We start from the raw sequence: 17,554 nt of genomic DNA, 5'->3' as shown, positions 1-17,554 counted from the left end.
ACCAATCTGCCAGAGGTAGAGCGTGCAAATTTCTCTGGAAATGGTTGCCTAATTATTCATAACGCCTAGTGTTTCAACAACGCCAACGAACATTGATAGCTACATTTATAACATAAATTTAGAATTGTATTGCAGTATATTTGTCGATTTTCAGACATTTCTTTGCGAATTTTCTAACAGCAGAGCATTAAGTGAATAACAAACGTAAAGGTTCTGTGGATTACTTGAGGTCGTTCACTTTCGGTTGCGTGTTTACAGAACACTCGGTTTCAGGATGACATTGAATCGGCTTTCAGCTGCTGCCAATCGCGAACTTGGCTTAATGGAAATTACCAAACCCCTAGTTGTTCGTCTGGACTGTTCGTGGGGTTATGTGAAGGACAGAATGTACCTTTGCTAGATGAGCACACAGTAGAGATGCCCTAATAAAAAAAAATTAGCAAAGCTTGTTCGAAAATACTCGCTTGTGTCATACGAATACCTGAATAACTTCTGCCACTACTAAGGTTGCAGTCCTGATCGTCTGAGAGAGAAAGAGAAAACACTTCGCTATAGGAAAGGCCGGCACGTTGGCGGGGCTCTCAGTCCAGGGCTTCACTTGCAGCAATCTTCAGTGCGTCACCGACAAAGATCGCAAGATGCTGTTGATCTTGGCACAGAATTACTGCGGTCAGCAACTCGGCAGTGGGTTTAGAGGTGAGCGACGTGAAGGGGTGCATAGGGTGCAGTGTGTGGAAGCAGCGCCATTAAATGTGGGGAGTATTAGAGTAGCCTCCACAGTTGCGGCACAGCGGTGGGCCTTCGGTGCGGAGGCAATTTAGAAGGTTCGGGACCTTTCATTAAAGTTATTCCATCCATCCATCCATACGGGCGGGGGTGAATAGGATGCTGATTTGTGCCTGGCGGATGAGCACGGCTTGTCGGTGCGTCAGATCAGGATGCAACATGAGAAATATTTGGTGCGCGTCTCGATATGGCTTGAGGTTGGCGGGGTTGATAATGAAACACCTGGGTCTGGCCGGGGAATGTCAGGAGCCTGGTTTATTGTGTCACAGGCAAGCTGACGTTCATTACCCGACATTCCACCGTGACGAGCGATTCAGACGATCTCTACCGGACAATGAAGATCTTGCTCTAAGTGTTCCGTGCTATTTGTGGATACGTCGTCAGGCATGAATTTCCTTCACCCTGATATGGAGTCCGTGAATATAATAGGTGTGCCTTTGAGTGAGTGTGGAAGGTGCTGGAATGCTGCTGCGAGTGCCTGTAGCTCGGCTGCGGTGGAGTCTGTTGTAGGTACGACCTGTGTGTACTGTGTGAAGGCGGCGACCGACTACGTAAATGGCCGATCCCTTTTCCTGTAGACTCGCATCTACATAGCAGTATGAGCCTCGGGGAGTTACGTGTGGTGCGCCTGGTGTAGTGTGCTACCCTTTCTCTGCCTACGGGCTTTGTTATTTTCCGGGTTCATATATCTCGGAAGAAGAGCTACATGTAGTGGAGGTCTGGCTTCTGAAATGAGTGGTAGCGTATCTGTAGGAGTGGTGGAAGCTGGTTGCACTTCGAGGCTACGTGAGATGCGGCGTCCTTGTTTTGTTTGATGTAGGCTTAGCTCCTGACCGCGGCAATGGATGGCGACGAGTTCCCCGAGAGTGCTGTGGCTCCCCATGTCCATGCGAAGCTCTGCGATAGCGCAGACAGCGAGTCCGAACGCTAGCTTGGTCGCTTCGCGGATGAGTGCGTCAAGACGGATGATGTCTTGGCTGCGTAGGTTGGTATAGGGAAGGTGATTGTTAAAACGCACCCTGTAGGCGGTGTAAATTTTAGTGAACTAAGCCAGCGATAACATGTAACCGGGAGCCTACTACCGCATGAATTTTGGTGCATGGCTTATCGGATGTTGCCACAAAGATTTCATTGTAATTTGTTATTTGTTTGATGTTACTTTCTCGTGCCTACGAGACATATTCGGAATGTTTTTTCTTAATGACCTCCGTGATTCCAGCCTGTTTTAATCTGCGAGTGCTTGGTAAGGTGCTATGTGTAATTGAAACCGTCATGATTTTACGCAACATCCTTCCTCCTTTGTTATATTTTATTACACGCACAAAACAAACCTCGTCACGCTCTTGTTTTCCTCACAAAGGTCCCGACGTCAGTCTCTACGCTAACCGCTACCCAAAGCTGTGCCCTATCAAAGGTGACGTAGGCAAAGCAAAGCCGGCGCATTTCTAAATAATATCACTTATGGGGACACTATACACGATGAGTGCTTACTGCCTCACGCGACGCATTTTAAGGTACGCGCATTGCTCTTCCATCACCAATCAAGGGCACGCGCACACAGTACCGAAACAGAAACACTCCATCCACAAGCTATTCCCTACGCCTGGCTGGCATCTTACCTAGAAGTACCAAGTCGTTTCTGGCAGTACAATAACTAATTCACACCCCATATTTATATTTGCACGTCTAATAAAGAATAACGCGATAATACGCAGCTTGTACGCACATGCATCTAGTTTTCATTAGACAAACTCTTTGAAGCAATCTTCTTCCAAGTAATCTCTACACCCATAGACATCGTGCCCGTTCTAGTACTCAGGAATAAAGCTGTCTTTGTTAATATTTCATGAAATGAAAGCCGCACCGCAACACACCGCGTATTTGCTAAAAATATATCCGTGGAACATGTTGTTGCTCTGATGAAGCGGCTTGTCATCGGCTTCGTCACTAGCCGTGTTTCATCAAAGCGTAATGCCCGCGTGCTGCACTTCAGACCTGCAGGCAGAATGCGAGAATCTTTGCCTTTTAAGAAATATTTAACAAGGACAATTAATTTTGTCACTTACTGTGGCCACACTGCTGTACGGTAAAACTTCGACAAAACCTTAAACACAAATTTTCCAGCGCACCGAAAGCGCTCAAACTTTGCCACTTTGCTGTTAGACGCGTACAGTTTAACATGCAATGCATAATTCAAGCTCGAAAATTTTGCGTCATGACCCCTTAAGTAACGGTCAACCCCTAATTACATAATCTAAGAGGTAATCGAAGGCTTGAGCAGTAAATCGTAATAAAGCCTCATCACCCATTGCTTTTACGCCATTGGTATCATCCTATGCTCCCGTCCACAGTAAAGCTGATGAGTGTCCCCTTCGAGAAGACCAGAGAAAAGACGGGGAATCCGGGAGATGGCAATTCAAGGCGATGAGCAAAACGTGAACAAGGTGAATGCAGGAGCCAACGTTTCGACAAGTGGACTTGTCTTCTTCAAGGCGACATATGCTTTCCTCGCCACAGTATATATAGGTGGGGTTATTCTAAAGGGGAGGGGGTGTGAGGCGGGAGGGCGCGGAAACGAGGGAAAGTGTGTTAGCGTGTCGAATTAGTAAAGGAACGCTGTGTACAAGGTCAAAGCCAGGACCCCCCCTCCCCTCACCCTAGTCTGTCAACCCACACGCGTTAGCCGGCGTGTCAAGGGCGTCTGACACGCCAGCTGACGAAAAAAAAAAGAAAGAAAAAGAAGGGAAGAAATAGGAAAAGGGGGGGGGATACGCCAAGAAATCAAACTAAGTGTTGTTGCCTATAGCTTGAGGTTTAGCATAGCGAATAGATTCTAAAGCTCCCTTTGAAACGTTTATGCCTATTGGTTGCAATGTCTTGAACTTATGGATAAGGTATGATTCTCTGTATTTTCTTTCTCGTTCAGAACGGAAATTTGACTGTAAGATGTAGAGTTTAAGTTCATCAAAGTTATGACCTGGTTGGTTGAAATGCTCGGCGACGGCTTTGGGAAGCTTTTTAGCTGTGTCCGCGCGATGTCCGTTTAATCTGACGTTCATTGATTGTCCTGTTTCACCGACATATTGTTTCTTACAGAAGGAACATTCAAGCATATAAATCACATCCGAACTTGTGCAAGTGAAGCTGGATTTGACTTCATGTGTATAATTATTTGCGGTGCTTTTAATTTTAATGTCACTTTGAAGGTGCCTGCAGGTTTTGCATCTAGGGCGACAACATGCTTTTATTACGGGGGAATGCGCAAATAATTATACACATGAAGTCAAATCCAGCTTCACTTGCACAAGTTCGGATGTGATTTATATGCTTGAATGTTCCTTCTGTAACAAACAATATATCGGTGAAACAGGACAATCAATGAACGTCAGATTAAACGGACATCGCGCGGACACAGCTAAAAAGCTTCCCAAAGCCGTCGCCGAGCATTTCAACCAACCAGGTCATAACTTTGATGAACTTAAACTCTACATCTTACAGTCAAATTTCCGTTCTGAACGAGAAAGAAAATACAGATAATCATACCTTATCCATAAGTTCAAGACATTGCAACCAATAGGCATAAACGTTTCAAAGGGAGCTTTAGAATCTATTCGCTATGCTAAACCTCAAGCTATAGGCAACAACACTTAGTTTGATTTCTTGGCGTATCCCCCCCCCCCTTTTCCTTTTTCTTCCCTTCTTTTTCTTTCTTTCTTTCTTTCTTTTTTTTTTTCGTCAGCTGGCGTGTCAGACGCCCTTGACACGCCGGCTAACGCGCGTGGGTTGACAGACTAGGGTGAGGGGAGGGGGGGTCCTGGCTTTGACCTTGTACACAGCGTTCCTTTACTAATTCCACACGCTAACACACTTTCCCTCGTTTCCGCGCCCTCCCGCCTCACACCCCCTCCCCTTTAGAATAACCCCACCTATATATACTGTGGCGAGGAAAGCATATGTCGCCTTGAAGAAGACAAGTCCACTTGTCGAAACGTTGGCTCCTGCATTCACCTTGTTCACGTTTTGCTCATCCCCTTCGAGAAGAGCCATCCAGGGATATAGCTTAATATTTATATCAGTGTTCTTTGGGAGGGGGGGCTAGTTAATCTGCGTCAGCGCAGCTCTTTTCCAACTTTCCACGCCACAACTGTTCTGTGTAAAACTAGAAACCTGTCATTAACGGACGCACCCACTTATTTTTCTATCCCAATGCATTCAAATAAAACAGTGCATTGAGCATTTCTCGACACACGAAGCCGCAACTGGCATTATCTACGAAGGGATACATTTCGTTGCGGGTATTTTAGCAGCCACTAGATGTTCCTGGAAAATCAACGATGTGCCTAATAAAAATAATCGTACGCACTGCCATGTGTTTAGTTAGCTCTAGAAATAGGGTATCCAGAGGCATTAGAGTACGGGAAACCCTATTGTATCATTGTCGCGTTCATTTGCAGGCTCGGTGAATTTTTTTTCCTACCTTCAGGCAACATTACAAAATTCTCCTAGCAAATACCTTCAAACTGGCGTGCTAATTTGACGAACACTGGCTGCAAATTCATTTACTGAAGTGTTTTTATTTCACTCTAATCTACAACGCATCGCACTTCTTCGGCTGCCTTGTTTTCACGCATTGCTTAGTTTTGTCAACCAAATGTAGAAGCTATAGGCCCTCGGTAACCCTTCATCGCGCGCTTGGTTTTCCACGGCCTTGTGAACGTGGGATCTTGATGTAAACTTCACATAAAGCACCGCAAGAATGTAGCACGTACAATCAACTCCTTCCAACAACCTTCACACGGGGCAGAAATGACCCTCTGCCGGGAAGCCGCCGATCCAGCGCTTATCAGTGCCGCTCGACACTTCAACGCAGGCAGTTAATCGCCCCTCTCCCCCTCCCCGACCCCTCCTCAACGCCTCGACAGCGGCGAAAGCGTTCTCCATGGCGAAATATAGGTCACTCTTCATTTCCAGATTTGTCTTACCATTTCTCAATCAACATTGGAAGCATTACTCGCCGGGTAATTACGGACTAGATTGTGTAACGCTCTTTGACTTTTTAAACTGTGCTACTGACCGCATCGCGAATGGACCGCCAGAAGCAAACGGCGCCGGCGTGCCTGAACTTAAAATGGAACTCTCTTGACGAGCCCCAAAATAAAAACAAAGAAAGAAGCAGGAACACGACAGTTTACAATGATTGGGCGTGTACGCTGTTTTAATATTGTCCAAGAGTGAAGCTAGTTTTACATCCGTTGCATAAAGACGGCATCAAACAAACAAAACAAAAAAAAGATTTACCGGAAAGAACTTCTTCCGGCAAGCCGCCTGCTTTCCTGTTGACCTTCAAAAAGCAATTCAACATGTACTACATACACCACGTACACGAACACATTGATTCGGGACGCCACAGTGCTACAATCACTTCGACACGAGTTCCTCTACACGCGATCCTTAATTTGTACAAGTTGCACAAGTAGAACCTGCATGCCTGCCTTAAATGTTGAGTTGCGGCCTCCTCAGTCCTTAAGAGGAATACGCCAGAGGGCGCAGGTGTAATGGCACACAGCAGGCAGATGAGTATAAATATGCCACACTTTTACCAAGAATTTCTGGTCGAGTGCTGTGTACAAAGGTTACAAGCTCGTCAGAAGTATAAGCAGCCGTCAAACTTCACGGCGCAAGAAAGAAAAATCTTTTAACCTAACCGTCGAATACATTACAAATGACTACTGCACGGGTTTGCGCTATGTTTAGAGATGACAAGGGTGAAAAAAAAGAGAACGATGGCACGAAAAGATAAATAAACTATAAGCAACCGTTTCATAAACTCTTTTTGGAGCATTCATATTACTTTTTGCAACACGCACACGTGCCTTACTCCTTTATTCTCAAACGTAAGTAGTCAGTCTTTACCTTAATGTCCACAACCACAGAGGGCGGTGGGGACTCGAGGTAGCATTTTTCTTGACAATAAGTGCCCGCCGCCAAGAAACTTTCGAGCAAACAAAAAAAGGACTACGAAGCCAAGTGGCAGAATGTTTAACATTGACGGGCGATTAGGTACATAACTTTCTCTTGCCACTTAAAGCAGCACGTACAGGCGCTTCTAAACACATATCATAAATACACAGCACAACACGCTATCATTTCCAGCACTCATGGAAAGTCGGTTCACTGGCTTACTTTGAATCCCTTTCAATATGTGCAGAGTACCGTGCACCACACCAGAGTCGCACATGTGCTAGCTAGTGGTGGTCTCCACGCCTTCAAAAGCCACTGCTTGCTGCGGAGAAATAGCTGCTTGAATCGCTTATAACGCAGAACAAGAACGCAAAAACCTAGCAAGCAGTTCGAACGACAAGTCTTGGTTCAATTGCGGCTCTTCAAATTTTTCGATCTTGTCTCGTAATCCCGACCTTTCTTTAGGTGACTGCTTCATCCATGCAAAAGATGGAGTAAATGGCCGTTACAGATTCTAGATATTTGGTCAGGCAAAGCTTTCGCCACTGAGTTGGTCTGCCATGTGAGACGTCTCTTTAGAAGTAATGACTGACTGATTTTTTTTTTTTTGCAGATGTTCACGCAGTAAACTGCAGAAGGCTACGGGGGTGATCACAAATGCTATTGACTGACACAAACGCCAGTTTCACTGACCTTTAAAATTCATACGTGAGATTTGAATAAAAACTACAGTCGTGTGGCCAGCCTAGGAAGACAAATGTGTGATGAGCGGTCGCTTCCTATTCTGGTAGCTGCAGGATAAGCCTCTTCAAGTAGACTTTTCAGATTCCACAGACCATACTTCACGTGTTTCATCAGGCACCATATTATAATACTATTTGAATTCTGCACATTATGTAAATTCTGCACGTTTGGGAAATGTTCGGAGAATAAGAGGCTCGCGAATCATTTAATATTTAATTTGATTTTAAGCGATAAATGCGCACACTTAGAGACAAAACAAAGTCAATTAATGACTTGGATATAAAGAAATGGTAAACAATATCGCAATGGTGAGGTTAACGTTAACTGCTAATGAATGTTTAAAAAAAAAGATAAGCAGCAAACCCCCTTTGATGAGTCTCGAGAGCAAGCATTGATCCGTGGGTTTCGGATACTGCCTGCTTTGCCTTTCAGATGTTTGAGAGGACAAGGAAGTGGGAAAAGCTATCTGTTCCTTCTATTGCACTTAATGAAAACAAGGCAATGTCAGTTGCGTAAAACTGCTATCGCATAAAAGCCAAATAAAAAAGCAGCATAACTCTGATATTCATACACCGTGCATGCAACATACGATGCCTCCAAAAATAAAACATAATTTGCAATCACTACATACAGATATACTTTAGGCTACCTGCTTCAATTTCCCAGTCAACGAAAAGCAAATGCAATTTCGAATTTTCCCGCACAAAATACAGTGCACATGTTGTGCGCACATTTTGCCACAAACGTCATTGTAAACATTTTCACCAGGATGAACACTCAACAATTTCTTCAATGTTTGCAACACTGTACAGCAGAAGCATTTGCGCAGTCGTGCTGCTTATGCATGGCTTGCAGCCAGTGGAATGACTCGCCGTCTTTCTTGGCACTGTGGTTCCCCATTCCACTCAAAGAACACATTTATAAGGTAAGCACTTACAACTAGTCGATCTTCCCTTAAGCACTGTATTAAAATCGTAATGCAGGCACATGTTAATTCTGCTCGCAAAAATGGTCCCAGCGACCAACTCTTGACCAATATTCACATAATTACTACCAAAATTCTCGATTTATATGTGGCCCACATCCCTTCATGTTTTTTTTTTTTTTCTGATAAGGATGTGCGTGAATGGTACTCCTCATCATAATGTGAAGCTCTTGGCGGGTGATTCGCGCAAAATTGGCTGCCAAGCTCATTCTTCCAAGCTTGCAGTGCCAGTACTCGAGCACTTCCACGGCCGCGACGTGATGCGGTTACTGTACAAGCGAGCAACTTGAACCGAGCCCTGTAAGAAAAATTGGAAATGTTTTAGAATGGAAACCGCAATTCTTAGAAGCATTTAGGAATGAGTCACGTGCTGTCATAGGATGACAGCACAAACGAGAAACAGCGATTGCAGTCTTTAGTGACAAGAATAGGGACACTTGGCAAAACATCTATGGGAAAGAAACATGTAATGGGTATCCACACGACATTCGAGAAAAGACATGTTGCCTTTCTAATATTCCTGCCAAGACAACCTCAGCAAGGACTGAACTGAAAAACTATGGACAAGTTCATAAATACAGCAACCGTATTTCCCGTGCGGAAGCTTATTACACGGAAGGCTCCTCTAAAACTGAAGTTAAAGAGATGACAGGCAGAAATAAACTTGCACGGTGTGGGCACTCTGACACTGGATTTACCAGGCGCCATGTTTCATTCAGCAGCTATTGGAGATAATAAAGAAATATTACTATGATATGCACCAAATTATTTCGAATGATATAAATCTGTGATCAGCAAACAGGAAAATTATCACTCGGTATCAGCTTACTTTGGAAACACGTACATTTTTATCGTTTGAAGGATTTTTTATACCATTAAACATACAAAATGTAATCCGTTGGTAGAGAGAAACGCTGTCTCTGCTGAAGAATATGTGCACTCATGTGAGGCAATTTTCATTTCAACAAAATTGTGACTAAAAAGCATTATTATTGGGCGAGTCCGCAAAGGGCGTGCTGCAGACTGTATATCGATGCCAAGCGACGCTATAGCTTTCTTGCACTGCTATGTTTTAGTTCTTTAATATGTTCATCCCTAGCAGTTGTACGAAGGTTGATGAAATACTTAATCACTTCTTGTAGTGTTACACATCCTATGTGCATGCGTGAAATGTATGTGATGAGCCCAACACAGCGATTCTGTTGACTATATGCAATACAGTTTCCAACCCTTTGTATTCAACAAGTCATATTTCGCGTAAAAATAGTCAATGTAGCCGCCATACGACATAGGATAAATAACAAGCTTGCACTCGAGTAAATACCGACTTGAATACACTAAAATATACCTGCACCAAGAGCAAAACACTACCATTTCGAAATGGCATTCCCACATTCTTTTTCAGCGTAATCCATTCTTAATGAAAACAAACATTACATGCAACTCTACTGGATTACTTATCCTTGGATATCACGCATCCAGATTTCTTTCCCAGTTTAGATAGCACGTGCGCGACTATACGTGGGAAGATTCTCTGCATGTCCCGAAATATATCTATGTTCTTTCTGCTGAACGTCACGAAGGTGCAGCACCATGGTACAACTAGTTCAGAGGAACACATAAGCGGTAGAGTTTCCACAAGCGCAGAGTTGCACAACAGACGTTTACCTTATAATACATTTTTTAAATACGTACTTGATGAATCTTTCGCCGCCTGCGCATCTTAATTTAGCCCTATAATATACTTCTATCCTTTCAAATAAATGACAGTTATTCTCCGCTGGCATCGTCTGCACATGTCCCCATTTTCCGCGCAGTTGCCATGTGTTAAAAGTAATTGATTACCGAAATTGCGTCCTTCTGCAGACCAACGGACAATCTCGAAATTTCGAAGCGCCCTCCAGCAGCAAAAACGGAAACCTCCGGCTCTATGTTTTGCTTGAAAAGAAGTTCAACCCATGGCACGCACGCCGCAACCCGAATTGCTTACAGCCATATTAGTTATTCTGGCCACTTTGGCTGGATAATTCCTGTGGTCAGTGAGGAGGATGCACGTTCGCGTCCCATATCTACGAACCTGACGGGAAGCGGTCTATCTACAGAGCCGACGACGCGTTACTTAGCGTAAAATGCAGCGCTTCGTTCGTTCATTGTCGACATACGCAGTGCATGAGCCTTTAAGAGAACTGTTTACCTCCGGGGCTCCTATATGAATACAGGGAAATCTAAAGCCATGATGGTGCCCGAACAAATGAAAATACACCGTTAAAAGCAGGATAAAAAAAGGAAAAGTGGTTCAGGCAGGCTGGCCGACGTCTCGATGGATGGAACTACATTTGTCAATGACAGCCGCCTTGGCAAGTTAGCTGTAAAAGTTAAGCGTAGAGAAGTCACTTAGTTTCTCTTATAGTGACACCAAGAAAATGAGAGCCAAGTTTTTTGTTTCTTTACAGATAGCCCTCGGCACTAGCGAAACCACGTGACATCACTATACTGACCACTTACGGTTAACACGCCAAATATGACAAGGCCGCTTATGACTGCTAGGTCCACCGATGGAAATTTCAGCCAGCCTGTATGAGACAAGCTAGCCCAATTCATTCGACTGTTAACTAAATACCTAAATATGGAGAAATCGTTTTGCTAGGCACCCACTCTACTGAATTCGATAAGGTTTATTGCACGCAAAAGGAAAAGTGAAAAGCTACGACTGTAGGGATGATACATTGTCTTGGGTCTTAATGTTTTGCTTGCACTGTTGAAAACCGGCAACATTAGGAAAAACTGAAGGATCATGTTTACTGCTATGCAACTCGACAATAAAGAACATAACTATTTTCAATTATCTAAAGCGTACAAAATTGATTCATTATACAGAAGTCTGAGAAAGCAAGACATATTTTTTCAAGAAAGGCAGAGCTCGGCCTGAGCTAGTGTGTCCTAGCCGACAACTCACATTATAAAGTTGGTATAAAACTAATCCGCTAGCAGGACTTTCACAAAACCTTCGTATACATTAAAGCAGTTTCACATAAACTGTTAATTCATGTATCGTGTGTCCGCTTCAAATTCTCTAACCGATGTTTTTTTTTTTACAACACTGCCATAACTGTTAGTGGTGCAGCATTGCGGATTTGAAAATTTCTTGCTTCTGTTCTCTATACCACACCTACTTCCCGGAACCTTTATAAAAAACATTGAAGGTGTAACAGAAAATGGTGCTTTCTGCAGGCTGTAGAGTTCACATTCATATCGTCAACGCAACCAATTTCGTTCAAAAAGCTTCAGCGATTGTCTAATGAGTATTTCTGTATTTTACAGAAATTAGAATCGGAAAACCGTAGTTGGCCTTGAGCTAAAAGCTGCCTCTCAAACAAATGCAATTATGCAACACCTACGAAGCTTAGAACCAGCCTTATCGAACTAATGTCCGACTTTGTGCACACTTCCATCACATCCCCCACCAGGATATACATGGCGTCCATGTTCTATAAAATAGTTGTAGGAACGCCATCATCATCGTGCTCAGCCTTATTTATACCCAACGTTTGACTTTACCACGTGATCCGAGGCTGACCCGTCGGCTGCCTACAGCATTATGCTGGTAAGCACAAGGCCCCGATGAGTGCTTTCTACATGGGGGGGGGGGGGCGACTCGGGCGTACCTCGTACCTGTATCTACACTCTATTGCAAAAAGAGGTGATTATTTATCTTTACCCCTAGGAATTTTTCATAGCCAGGGCATTTTCTAGAACGTAAAACCGCGTTATTTCATCTTCTTTCACTATTTACTCTCTTCACGATAGTTAAAAAGAACTTCTCTGCTCGGGATTAAATTTCGCGGCATAACATTGACAAAAATGTTCCTGTTACCTTCCAAATGTGAGCAGAAGCAAATATTCGGAAGTTACCAGTAGCCTCCCAAACCGGTCGTGTTTTCCATGCCGCGTTCGACACCTCTCCTGTGCCCCCACTCTTTTTTTTAACCGAGAGTCTCATCTTAATGGGACAAGCTCGTGAAGGCATCGCCAATCCAGTTTTTTGCGACCGCGACCCTAAACTGGACATTCTCGATCAGAGCAAGCTGCTACTTCCGCGTAACTACCCTAACCAGAAATGCCTATATAGACCTGAAGGCGCCAGTCACAGCGGGAGCTTTTTTTTTTTTTTTTTCAGAAGCGCGACACGTTTCACATGCATTATGACCAAGACCAAGCACTTGTAAAATACCAGCTCAGCATCAGCTTTGATTCCAGCCTACAAAGCCGCCTGTGTCCCACTGGGTGCTCACGACGTGCTTCTCTTCCGGCAAATCTCCCAGCATATTTCTACGTATATAATGACTTCTCGCTATTTTTTTAAGTGGTCTATGCCACCTTCCCAGGCCCACTGCTCACAAAGGTGGACACAACGCAATTGTGATGCTCGATAAAGATGAAAGGAGTTCTAGTATTAAATGTATTAAATGGCACCCTAAGGCAATTCCCAATGGAAAGGGGGAGTGATCAAACGATGCATATATATCAGACGCCTTGAGGAAACCTTACCAAATTTTAGAGCGACTCTAATAGATATTCTAGTCAATGTAGTGTAAAAGATCCTTCTTTGAGCATTGCGGGGCAAAATTACATAGACTGAACTACCGCTTACGAGACATGACGGCTGAAACTGTCTTGAAACTTTACGTAAACAATATTACACAAATTCTCGACTAGCATGAATGAACAAAATTGCAGTATGGATATAAGAAAACAAATGCTTGAACAGTGCATACCACTTCTTGGTATATTGTCTCGTGAACACATTTTATTATATCTAACTCAGATCCCTAGCAAATTATCTGTATTACCTACATTGCACTTTGCATTATGCTCTAATTTATAGCTCTTAGGTATACTACAATCAGCTCAAATGATAACGAAACACACACACACTCACCACAAACTTGCGTTTCAATCCAGGTTCTTGGCGAAAGTAGACCAGAGCATCACTCGGAAACCTCAGCAATGGAGAATGCACCAGCTCCATCTCAACTGGTTTTTCACAGTTCTCGTACAAAGTTACTTTCTCTCGTGTCAAGGTGACACCAATCCAAGTCCAGCCGTGAGACTTCTTCAGTGCTTTAGCTGAAGCTAGCATGAACTTGACATGTCGCACATCAGCAGAGTTCAAGTGGAAGGCCTCATCTGCATCATCGGCCCCCTGCTCAGTGCCATCTGCTTCGCTGATATCGTCAGCAATGTCGAGGTCCCGCCTGCTTGCTTTGCCAGCTCCCTCATCTTCGACTGACAAAGGCATGGCTATAGAGTCTGGCACAGTGTAAGAAAGCACAAAGCGCCGGGTCCTAAAATTGACGGCAACCCTCACGAGAGGCGACATCTTTCCCGGTAAGTGAATACTGAACAATGTGGCCACGCTGTGGCGATTGGGCCGGGTGACAAAGATGGCTGAAAGTGCTCCGCTGCTCGCCAGCTGGTGCTGAAAGCTTGACTCGGGCTCCAGAGGGATCTGGACAGCGTTCAGACCGGAGAAAAGTTTCCAGGCCGGAAGACTAGAGATCGGGCCTGTGGTACGGCCCACTCCTTTGTGCAATGTACTGATGTTCAGCATCTTGAGGAGATCCAACTCTGGAAGGCACAGGGTTAGAGGGCATATCGTTAAGTACAGTACTACAATTGGGGTACGCTCTAAATACGGTTCACACTCCTTGCCGCCTGTGCGCAAACAAAAGTTGCATACCTGCCAACCTGCCAACATTGAAAATCGCAAAATCCCGCTGACATGACATCAAAGCGCAGGGGCTGGAGTGAATGCTCTCTTGGAGCGCACGCCTTTTCACATATACAAGCGCACTGTGTAAAGCAGCAGCAGCAGCAAACGACATTATTGGGGTCCTGAGGAGCTAAGCGGGGGCCTGCAGGTCCCTACCTAGCCGTTGGCTAGCCCCATGTCGGTACAGAGAGGCCATGCCTCTCCGCTCGTTCACGGGCCCTCTGGACAGCCAGGAGCTGGACGTCCTGCCTCGGGTCTGTGATGGCCTTCGTCCAGTCTAAAGCTGATTTAATTTTAATTGCCATACGCAGATAGCTACAAAAATGGAATGACAAGCAACAAATTTCTTTTAGGTCCCAGGGAATTTTTCAGCGACTGCTTCAGGAAGTTGTTGGAATGAATAAACTTGCCCGAACCAATTACCCATTTTGTATTTTTTTCACCGCCATAGGACTTCAAACGCAAGATTGGCGGAGACTGGCGAGCGAAACCTTTTCGCTTGCAGGATTGCTTTTTAGTTAAACTTAACGAAACGTTCGCAAAATCGAGAAATGAACTCATATTCGTAAACTTCACGTAAATTTCTGATGACTTGATATGTATGCAATAATTTTCATCTGTTTTGCTTGAGTTTTCTTGCTTGAAAACTCTGCGCTCGCTCCTCTCCTGCCAAAAATGCTATGCCACGCTGATAACACACTTCCGTGGCCTGGTACTACCGTGCGCGCAGTGTTAAAGAAAGCAAAGGCACGCAAAACACAGGATAATTACTGTCTGGAGAAATGATAACAGCTGAAGAATGCAACCTTTTCTGGTGAAATTGTACATACGCGTATACTATAAACACAGTGCTGTTCACATCTTGCTAACTATACCCCTTCTGCATCGGATGGAATACATATATGCGTTCACATCTAGCCAAGTATCTGTTTTACACCTCATTTATGGACCATTGAGAAGAGCAGCATGAAAAATGCATGAAAGAAAATGCATGGAAAAAAATGCATTTGACTGGACCGCTACGAGAGCTGTTCTTCAAAGCTTGCTGTTCAGAACGCAACTCGGTGTTCAAGACACAAAAGCAGCAATATATCATTGACATAATGTGTAGGTAGCACATAAAAAATTTACGACCATGTACAATCCTCAACATGATGCCGTTAATGAAGATGCAAACAAGAAAAAAGCAACAGGTTGAGCGGCACGCTCTAATCCATTTAATGAAGCACCACACAGGGCACTTAGTTAATGTTCGGGAAAAAAATGCGCTACTTCGTGGGGAACGTTACAAACACTAACACCAAGCCTTATATATTTAGCATAAGTCCACCCCATACCGCACTACAAGATCCCTACGCATACTGAGTTTTCATACGTTTTTCTTTTCCAACGAGTGAATATAGGTAAATACTTGTGAAGTGCGGCATTAATGTAAGCAATGACACAACCGCCACTCCAAATCAACTAATTTAGGTTGAACTCGTGAAGCTTTACTACATGCAGTTCTCAACACAGATTGGTGTTGATCTTGCTGTATTCAAAGCTTTTGCGCTTCGATCTTACTCGAAAAGTCAAATGCAGATCAAACACAATCAGGCGCAATACTGGCACGACCATTATTTGCCTACTCGGGGAGAATGAAAAGTAAGATAAGCTTTTATTTAAGAAAAAATAAAGAACGAACGACTGCGACGATTACATTCTAATTAGTCCAGGCTGCTAACCAGGGCCAAGCTCCAAGACAACGATTGCGCGTTGCTTCTGTGTGGTTCGAACGCATACGTCCGGGTATCATTTGAAGTGCTCGGCCCTGACACTCCTGCCGACTCAAGTGCACCTTTTCATGTTTATCAAGTCTATCACAACGCGGTCAGCGAACGAAAGTGCACTCGACCGACGCCAGTGCGACGCACTACAATAGCGTCCCCTTGTGCGCGAATCAAAATTTGTTTCTGCGCTTCGCACTCGCGGCGCAAACCGATGCTGAATCAAGAGCATAATATACGAAATGCAAAACACCCTCCCAACTTCCACCCAGCCCGATCGAGAGACGCCAGTGAAGGTTCAAAAAGAAAAGTCACGTACCAATTGTACCCGGCGGTACCTTGCTGCGGAACGCATCGCCGGCATCGGCGAAGAGGACGCCGGAAGGCGCCAAGTTGAAGAGAAGGGCCACGAAGACTTGACTAGCGCGCAACATCGTGGATACTCAAACGGAACACGCGCACTGCAAAGTCACACAGTCAGCGGAAAACCGGTACCGAGATGACTTGATTGTCGAGCGCTTTTGAGCGTAAGCGTGAAACACAGTCGCAGCGCGAACTGCGCATCGGGTCACCTACGCGAACCGTAGAAACGTGAACGGTGGCAACAAACCGCACGCCGAAGAAAGCGCAGCCTCCGCCGGCAGCTTGACAACAACCGCGGTCCCCGAGGCGCTAATGAAGGAAAGCGTGTGCGGACTCAAGTGCTTCCTCGTCGCTGAGTCGCGCAGCTCCGTCCACGCTGCATCCATACATGTCGGCGACGCAGCGTAGATGACGTTCTTCGTCCCATGTGGCTCGGTAGCAACTCGCGACGGGGCGCACGGAACGTGCAGCAACCGACTGAACGAAGCCAGACACGGCGCAGGAGAAAACAGAACCGGCAGCCACCGCGAACCGGCTGCCCGCGCCGAATTGCCGCTGCCCAACGACAACAAATCCTCCGCTTTATCCCTGCGCCCGCGCTCGAAGGAAAAAACGAACAAAAACTGAAACACCCGGGAGAGTGCGGCCGTTTTGCGCATGCGTCTGCCGCCCGCCGGGCGTCCGACTGCAGCGCTGGTCGATGAAAACGGAGGGCGCCCAAAGTAGCACTTCCCCCTCCCAACGTGGCTTCATCCGCCGCGCGGCTTCCGAGATCACCGGCGTAGCGAAACAAAGCGCTCCGCGCGCTTACCTCAGAGTGGCGTTCCGTACAAAAATGAATAGAGGGAACGCTGGCGCTGCGATCGTTGAGCTACCATGCGAATTACAGGTAGTACAAGCGTTTGTGTCGATCAGGTGTTCTTGCGGCGTTCATTATTACGTTTTATTTTTCCAAGTAACTCAATTTCTCTAAACACATGAAGGCAAGTTTCCGCGCCATGTATAATTCCAGAATCTCCCATTTTTAACGCAGTGTTGATCATTCGCAAGATCACTTGGAGCCAGGACTAAGTTCGAGTAAATCAATCTACTGTAACACTCTTCGAATATGTCCTAACCACTAAACTTCCAGCTCCTACAAATACTAGTGCCAGTATTTCACATAGGAACTTTTAA

The 17,554-nt window shown here is 45.0% G+C and overlaps 1 protein-coding gene across 1 annotated transcript; it reads right to left on the bottom strand.

Moving 5' to 3' along the window:
• Positions 1 to 5,983: 5,983 nt before the first annotated feature.
• On the bottom strand, positions 5,984 to 16,996 carry LOC126543856 (kielin/chordin-like protein). Its single transcript, XM_050190988.3, has 3 exons — positions 16,335 to 16,996; positions 13,416 to 14,104; positions 5,984 to 8,774 (listed from the first exon to the last, which is right to left on the bottom strand). The coding sequence occupies exons 1-3, from the start codon at positions 16,447 to 16,449 to the stop codon at positions 8,682 to 8,684; spliced, it is 897 nt and encodes a 298-aa protein (XP_050046945.1). The 5' UTR covers positions 16,450 to 16,996; the 3' UTR covers positions 5,984 to 8,681.
• Between the last annotated feature and the right edge of the window lie 558 nt (positions 16,997 to 17,554).

Source organism: Dermacentor andersoni, chromosome 10 (assembly GCF_023375885.2).
Source record: "Dermacentor andersoni chromosome 10, qqDerAnde1_hic_scaffold, whole genome shotgun sequence".
NCBI classification, from domain to species: Eukaryota; Metazoa; Arthropoda; class Arachnida; order Ixodida; family Ixodidae; genus Dermacentor; species Dermacentor andersoni.
The sequence above is the reverse complement of the archived record's forward strand: the minus strand, read 5'-3'. Positions and strand labels throughout refer to the sequence as shown.